This window comes from Coregonus clupeaformis, unplaced genomic scaffold (genome assembly GCF_020615455.1).
Source record: "Coregonus clupeaformis isolate EN_2021a unplaced genomic scaffold, ASM2061545v1 scaf0067, whole genome shotgun sequence".
NCBI classification, from domain to species: domain Eukaryota; kingdom Metazoa; phylum Chordata; class Actinopteri; order Salmoniformes; family Salmonidae; genus Coregonus; species Coregonus clupeaformis.
Genome location: NW_025533522.1, coordinates 653276 through 662249, shown reverse-complemented (window position 1 = coordinate 662249; position 8974 = coordinate 653276). Strand labels below are relative to the sequence as shown.

General features: G+C 40.9%; 1 protein-coding gene across 1 annotated transcript in view; it reads left to right on the top strand.

Moving 5' to 3' along the window:
- The first annotated feature begins 5399 nt into the window (after positions 1-5399).
- Positions 5400-8974, top strand: part of oaz2a (ornithine decarboxylase antizyme 2a) — a 38337-nt gene continuing 34762 nt past the window's right edge. The window contains 1 exon segment of the mRNA XM_041837670.2: positions 5400-5621. Within this exon segment, the coding sequence (XP_041693604.1) occupies positions 5512-5621 (110 nt within the window). The 5' untranslated portion in view covers positions 5400-5511.

Here is an 8974-nt window from a genome sequence, read left to right as displayed (position 1 = left end):
GAGTTCCTAACGATTTAACCATGCTTACCTACTTCAGCACCTCTAAACAAAACATACCTATTTACAGTACATGACTTGTCCTGGGTTAGCCTTGTCCTCGGTTAGCCTTGCTAACCCATGTGTGTGTCTACGTGCATGCATGTGTTTGTGTACTTTAGTGTGTGTGAGTGTGTTTAATAAGTTTGTGTGTGTATTTGCGTGCGTGCATGTTTGTGTGTATCCCTGCCATGGAAACTCTGAGGTAGACATACCTGGGCCGTAATACTGCCACATAATCAGCTTAAGAAGGTTTTGATTTAATCCGTGAGAGAGACAAGACAGTTCCTTGTGTGCTAAGATGTGATGCAGTAATGCTGCAGGAGGTGCTTGTGAGTTTATTTACCAGATCTGTTTGTGATGCCTTGTCAACTCCATTGTCACGTCAGCATTAACATGTCAAACAGATCTGGGACCAGCTCTCATACCATAACAGCCTGATTTCTAGAGAACGTATACAGCTTTATCTCAGCTGCAAACTTCCCCCCAAAACAGATTCATTTGGGATCTTGTCCTAGATGATTGATGGTGGAATCCAAAGGTTTTTTTAAAGATTCAAAGGTTTTCAACAAACAACATTTGATGAGATGTTTCGCATTTTTCCCAAACATGGATGGAGTAAGGTTACTGACATATCATTGCACAAGAAGTGGAAAAAACCAAACTCTTCCAAAGCAAACACATCAGAGAGAATAAAATAGAGCAAATAAAGTTGGAAGGAGAGAAAGAAAGAAAGAAAGAAAGAAAGAAAGAAAGAAAGAAAGAAAGAAAGAAAGAAAGAAAGAAAGAAAGAAAGAAAGAAAGAAAGAAAGAAAGAAAGAAAGAAAGAAAGAAAGAAAGAGGCAGAGAGAGAGAGAGAGAGCGAGCACAGAGGTAGAGAGCAAGCAAGTCAAGTGCATTTTGGAACCTAACTAAGCTTTTGTATTCTGAGATGGCTCCCAAACTTTGCCCTTAAATCAAACATCCCTGGAAGTGGGTGCTGCAAGAGTCCTGCAGTGGGTCCATGCCAGTGTCATCCCGCTACACAATCCGGACAATCAAGCCAGCATGGAATTCACTTCTACTGCACTTAATGTTTGTTGTGATTACCTGGCCCAGTAAATACACATTTCCCGGACAGAGGGGAAGCGATACAATGGACCCTTTAATTAGATCAAGGAGGCTGTCCAGAGAATGCGAGACGGTGGGAAAGGTCGGTTTCTCACTCACAAGACACACACACATAGGCACAGTCATAGAGATACACGCATGCATGGACAGACAGACAGACAGACAGGCACGCACACACACACACACCAGGTAGACAGGACAGTGTGTGCCCCATATGGATAGGAGGGCGGCTATCACTCTCCACAGAATGAACAATACACCGTCCTGCTACATCTCCATGAGATATGTACTTTCCTTGGGATGTCCCAACCCTGACGACTAGTCCGAGTAGCCATGTTCTCTTATCTAACCTCTCCATCTTGTAACAGGAGGCGCAGACCTCCTTTGGCTCCAATCTTTCCCGGCTTTGTTCTCCACCTAGAGCTGTTGAATATTTCATCCCCACAGGAGGGAGGGATATAGGCTGCTTCCCAAATAGCATCCTATTCCCTACATAGTGCACTTATTTTGACCAGAGCCCTATGTTTATGGAAAGGGTCCAAGTCTCATTTGAGTGTATGCTTACATGGAAATCTGGAGTGGACATACTGTAGACGATCACATCGCAATGTTACAGTGGGATAACACACATGGGAGAGCATTCCCTTCCGGGGCTTTAACCTTTGATTCAGAATCGGCACCCCTCTCATGATTCAGCATATACTCCACTCCACGGTACATCTTGGCCTGAACGATGACACAATGTCCGCGACGAGCTGTCAAATAGAATTTGCATAACAACAGTATTTTAGTGTCTCACATGTGGTCCATCCCAAATGGCACCCTATTCCCTATATAGCCCTGGTCAAAAGTAGTGCACTATATAGGGAAAAGGGTGCTAGTTGGGACACAACCATGGTGTAACATCATTGGACATATTTTCCACTGAGGGGACAAGGTGGCTGTGGTTCTGTTAGCCTTCACACAGCAAGATTTATCAAGGCCAGTCGGACTGACACCATTATGAAAGTCACCTTGGTGCAAGGTTCAAGTTTCTAAGTTGGTATCTTGCTACTAATCTTTTAATCTGTTTTGGGAGAGGGGCTCTTTTCCATCCTTGGCTTTACATAAGTGTTCTCCATGTTGGGATACACTTGGTGGTGTAAACAACTAAAACAGTTATAAATATATGTTATAACTAGCTCATGTTGTTATAACTAGCTAATGTTGTTTCACACCAGTGGAGGCTCCTCAGAGGAGGAAGGGGAGGACCACCTTCCTCTGTGAATTTCATAAAAAATGAAAATGTTAAAACATTTAAAAAGTTGTCCTTTTTAGATAAAACTATGCTAAATATATTCACGTCACCAAATAATTGATTAAAATACACTGTTGTGCAATGAAGCTCTACAGTAGCCTCAACAGCACTCTGTAGGGTAGCACCATGGTGTAGCCGGAAGACAGCTAGGTTCCGACCTCCTCTGGACACATTGATTTCAATAGAAAACCTAGGAGGGCCATGGTTCTCACCCCCTTCCATAGACTTACACAATAATTATAACAACTTCTGGAGGATGTCCTCCAACCTATCAGAGCTCTTGCAGCATGAACTGACGTTGTCCACCCAATCAAAGGATCAGAGAATGAAACTAGTACTGAAAGCATAAGCTACAGCTAGCTAGCACTGCAGTGCATAAAATGTGGTGAGTAGTTGACTCCAAGAGAGAGAAAGACAATAGTTGAACAGTTTTTAACAAATTAATTACTTCCAAAATGAAGGAGAAGCAAGAGAGAGATTATCAAGTTTCAGGAGAAGACCCAGATGCAGACAGTGTCGAAGTAACAAAAGTTTATTACAAAAACAGGGGGCAGGTAAACGACAGGTCAAGGGCAGGCAGAGGTCAGTAATGCAGATCAGAGTCCAAAAGGTACAGAACAGCAGGCAGGCTCAGGGTCAGGGCAGGCAGAATGGTCAAAACCGGGAAAACTAGAAAACAGGAACTTGAGAAAGACATGAGCAATGGGAAAAACGCTGGTAGGCTTGACGAAACAAAACGAACTGGCAACAGAAAAACAGAGAACACAGGTATAAATACACTGGGGATAATGGGGAAGATGGGCGACACCTGGAGGGGGGTGCAGACAATCATAAAGACAGGTGAAACAGATCAGGGTGTAACAGAGATAGAGAGAGAGATTTAGTCTTTTTTTCAATTTCAGTGTCACTTACTTACCTAGCAAATGCAACTAGCTAGTTTAGCCTACTCAAACACCCTGCTCAAACAGAGGGATGCTATGTTAGCTAACTGGCTATGACTATCCAACGCAACACTGGAACTCATCCAAGTCAAGGTAAGCTGTTGGTTTTACTAATTTATTGCCAGTGCGGCCCCCCAGTGTAAGTGCTAAACTGCTTACTGACAGTACACTGTAACCTTAATGCATGATTGTAGGGGGTTTACTAACACGTTAGTTCTATTAGCTATGTTTACTATGACGTTACTTTAGCTAATATGGTGACAACGATGTAGGCTGTTTGTAGCGGATATGATATGGTTTGGAAAGGTTTTTTCGCCTGGTCACATACAGCTGATGTGTTGTGCATTGAAGTCCACAAGCAAAGGGAAAAGGTGAGCCGAGGAGAGTGCATAGATGCGAGAAGGAATACAACGTGGCTGCTATGAAAATGAACCGTGTTTACGAGTGATCAGGGGTGTATTCATTCCGCCGATTCTGTTGAAAAACGTTTCTTAAACGGAAGCAAACGGAACAAAACAGGGATAAACATACCTGAATTTGTCCAATATAAACTCTCGTTTGCAACTGTTGGACTAATAATTACACCGTAGATCAATCAGCTAGATGCAGGCAAGAGTGTGCAAGGCGGGATTGAATGTGTCATTGTCTGTCCATGTGTCACTGTCTGTCAGCTCAACATTTTCTCTCGACCTGTGTGCACCTACGTTGTAAACTTTTCATTCTTAGGCTAGGTTGTAGCAACCTCATGGGTATAGGGAAAAATGTTGTATCATGTAGTAGCCTAAACCTATCACTGTTATATTGAACTGGGTGAACGGAATATGAATGACAGTCATCCAATATGCTATAATAGAAATAAGGCCATGCTAATGAAAAGAAATCATCCTATCTCATCTTAAACGGCACCGACCGCCACTGTTTCACACAATTATGCACAGGCTATAAGTGGTCCTCTGTAGCTCAGCTGGTAGAGCACGGCGCTTGTAACGCCAAGGTAGTGGGTTCGATCCCCGGGACCACCCATACACAAAAAAAAATGTATGCACGCATGACTGTAAGTCGCTTTGGATAAAAGCGTCTGCTAAATGGCTTATTATTGTTATGTCATGAATGTTGTTACTGAGTCAGAAAGTACTTTTCCAGAATGTAGAAAAATCTATCAATCACTAATATTTGTAATTGTCACCAGTCGTCATCACCATAAAAATCATCATCATCACCACAACAACCAAAAAAGTATTCAACTTATACACTAGCATTTATTTTCTACTCTAAGACACACAGCAGCCTGCAACCTGGACTCAGTGGTAGACGTAACATAGTAAATAGAACTCTATCTCCCTCCATTTAGTATGATATGTTACATTTCGTATGGTAAGTATTAATTTGTAGATGTTGATTATTCGTATGATATGTTACGAATTTCAATTCGTACAATATGTTACGAATTTGCTATATGTCTGATGTGTCACGAATTCCCATTTGTTGTGGCTAATGTTAACTAGGTGGCTAACCAACCACCCTCCTTTCATTTTTGCCTTAAGTAACCTTCTGTTTTATGTAATCATACCAAATGTAACATACTGTATCATACTAATTTCAGTGTCCTGGATTTACATTTATCTAAAGGCATAATCTAAATTCGAGCAAATGTCTTAAATAGTTTAACATGTTATTAATCCAACCTCGTGAAATGTACAAACTAACACGTTTTCATTTTCGTCCAAAACAACTTTATATGGAAGAGTGCCTTTGATTTGACGGTCTGCACATGCGCAGTTAGGCACAAGACGACCGTTAGACCCGATTACGTATTTCTGCGCATGAGTTTAGCTAGCCAACGTCGCCATGACATCGCCTACAAGCGTGATCGGGGATTTCTATTGGAGAAGCTGTTTCTGCCTATATTCATTATGTTACCCAAACGGTCTATAGCAAGCACATTGCTTCCTGCTTTCAACTACCCATGATTCCATTGGTCGTGGACGGGCATATAAATAGCCCCTTTCCAGCATCAACACTGAAGTCGATGCAGAGGCGTCTACGGCTGGTCCTCTTGCGAATTGAAGCCCCATATAATATAGCTAGAACAGCGCAGGAGTTAACTCTAATTCCGTTTATTTACGGATGGTGCACTTCTCCGTGGAGCTTCTATTAAATAGTCATTGCTTTGGTTGTCAGAAAGGACATAAAGTTTTCGATTTCCTCGAGGGTATCATGCTGAATACCGAGGAAAGGTAGGCAATGTCTTCCACGATTTTGTGAATAAATTTCTACAATTATAGATATTTATTTTCCAAATCTTTTTTTTCAGAGATTTGCTAAACTGACCATTGATTATGTATCTTTAAATGCATTAATTTTCCACTCTTTAACTTTTCATAATAACACAATAATAACCAGATATTTCATTCTGTGATAATAACACTTAAGATTTGGCTTTAATTCCTGTCTGTAGGTTAGAATTATAGCTGGTGTATTCATGATTTGCTTTAGGTATTTGATTAGATTCATTTACAGTAGCATTATGCATGTGAATTATCTATACTATTTATGAACATTAATAGAATAGTATTGATGTCACATACTAGGCCCATATAATTTAACATGTCCTAATAGCATTTGAACGCCTACATGCATAACCTAGACTACATATTGTTTGTTATTGGTTATAGGCAATTTTGTATCAATGTATTCAACAATTATCCTATTGCGCACTATGCATTTGCATTGAATTGCTCCAACAATAATTAAAGTAGCCTATACTTCATATTTTTATAACGCTTACCCTAAGTCTACAACAATTGTCGTACGAAGTTGTTTTCATACAGCGTAGAAGATGGATCAAATTACCAAAAACATTCCAGCCTTGTTCTTTCTGCGCACGGGACATTTCATTTTGTGCAGTGTCAGTGAACGCAACCTATTTTCTTGATGCCCAAATGTCGCACTAATAGCGCATATCTTCTTAGAAAATCAAGTCAATAGGATTAATATCCCTTTGATATAAATTAGAGGTTAATACGGGAAAATGTAGATGCACCTCTTATTATTAGGCTATTGTTGCCATAATTTGAGCAGGTGCCATGCCTACCTATGGTCTGATATCACCCCATGCCGAGACCTACTTATCAGAATATTATTGATTTCATCTATAAATCGGCTTTGCGTCAAAGGGGACATTGCTCCTCATGACAGGGTTGCTTAGCTGTAGTCCAAACAGCAGAGCAACAATAGCCTCCTAGATTAGCCTACATATTGACATGATGCATCCACAATGATATCATTCTTCAGAATCTTCTTCCATGTTCCATCAGGAGAGTCGTTTATAGCCTATCACTCAATCTTGGTAAACATTGTACTGCATTTTCAAGAATGAGTGTCAATGTCCGAAGCAGTATTCCATTATCATACACCACCAAATGTCAGCCTATGTCTTATAAAAGGATGCATTACATGATATGGAGAAACCAAGAATATCAAAATTGCCTACAATGAATATTACATTGACAAAATAGAATGTGTGTGTACTATACATGCATGTGCATTCATGTTTTACGTGTGTGGTGGCAAGCGCAGGGTCAATTCACTAGTGTGCTAGCCTATGTCCTTGTCAGCAGAAGGCATCAGCTGCCCTACATCCCACAGACACACATTATTACACAACCAGCCAAGCCCCATGGGCTTGGACTAGCTTATATTAGCTTGTGGCTAAAGCACCAGTGGAAACCTGTGGGATGCTATGGATGTTATCTGTTTAACAGTCTCCAATGAGCACACGCAGCTCAGATTACCAAAATGTATCAGTTTGGTATTCAGGTTTTTTTTTTTTTTACGAGAACCTACCTTCACACTTATACTGTACAGCTCTAAATCTTACCCATCAAGTTCATGGTAACTTTTGGTTTGCTATGTAGGCAAGGATTTTTTTATCCAGTAGGCCTATGGTTAATAGTATGGTTAATAGTATATTGTTGACTCACTTAAATTGTATTAGTTAAACGATAGTTATAAAATAGTTGGATCAGCTCGGGTTTGACCCATAGATTAACTGCCTAATAAGAGGTGGTTTGGCCTTTCTCTCTGAGCTAGTCTGTTAGGGCTTTCCTGGAAGACTTGCGAGGAACAGTATCCTGTTTTGGAGCCTTGTGTTCCTTGGACGTGTGCCACACACACACACTCTTAACCAGTCACCAGGGCAAACATAGCATCCAAAGCCATTATCTAAGGAATAATTAACTCAAATCAGGCTGCCAAAGGTTGAAACTCAAACAACTGCAGCACCAAGAGAAATGGACTGAAGAAACCAGTTTTATTAATAATTGCAGAACTCATGATATTTGAAATAATCGAAAAATCCTGACCAGACAAAAAGCACTATGGGTTTTGGATTTAACTATCATCTTCAGACCATATTATTTTTCGACCTTCCATACAGTACTTTCTCATTGCACTGTAGTGTACTCTATATTACACCCTAATGCAGAGTTTGGTGTGCTTGTCTGGGTTCCAGTGATTATACAACCACTGCTTCTCTCACACACTCTCCTAACACAAGTCCCGGGAGAATACATGGTGCATGACGCACTTATATCCTCGTGTCCCAGTGCTGTGCCTGCAACACAGAGATTATTAATACCTCACCAGTATGTTAATACAGTATGGTGCAAGCTAGGTCACTACTGCTGCTGCAAGACTTGAATAATTTTGATACTAGGTTGCAGTGGTTTTTGTTGTTGTTCGTTTTTCAACTTGTTACCATGGTTATTTAGCCTAGCGCCCTTTGGCACTCCCTGAAAACCTGTCCATAGCCCCCTTTTAGGGCAACTTGTGACCCATAAGGAGATTTGATGGGCATGAGCCCAGCGAGCTTGCTGGCAGGGTGCAAGGACGTTTGCTAGAGAGAGGAGGAAAGTAGGGGGGTGGGGGGGTGGGGTGGGTCCTGAATGTCAGAGGGCGAGAGTGTTACCTTTCAAAACAAGCTGGCATTTCGTGCAAGGACAGGCACTTTCCTATAAAAGGGAATGGAAAAAGGTGTTGGTTCTCAGCGTTATTAGCAGTGCCACCATTATTTAACCTTAACCCTAACCTTCTCCTTATTTCCTATCCTCCTTAGGAAGTTGGTAGAGCATTGTGCTTGCAACGGCAGGGTTGTGGGTTCGATTCCCATGGGGGACCAGTACAAAAAAGTACAAACAAAACCTGCACTCACTACTGTAAGTCACTCTGGATAAGAGTGTCTGCTAAATGACTAAAATGTAAAAATGGAATGTGCCCAAGAAAGTTTTAGCACAACTAAGAACGCTGAGCGGGTTCAAAACTTTTTACGAGCTGTGACCCTTCTGAAACTTTTGGAATGTTCTCGTCATCTCGTGACACATCGAGTAATCATGTGGCTAGTGACAACAACAAATAAATAAATCAATGCAAGTCACCCACTGGGAGTTTCCAGGATATGCCCAAAGAACATAATATTTTGCACTGCTAGATTTTGCGCTGCACGTTTGGAATAATATAATCAACAGATTAACTATTACGTTTTTGATAAACTAAAATCAACTATAAGAACAGCAACTGGTAGATAATGCTC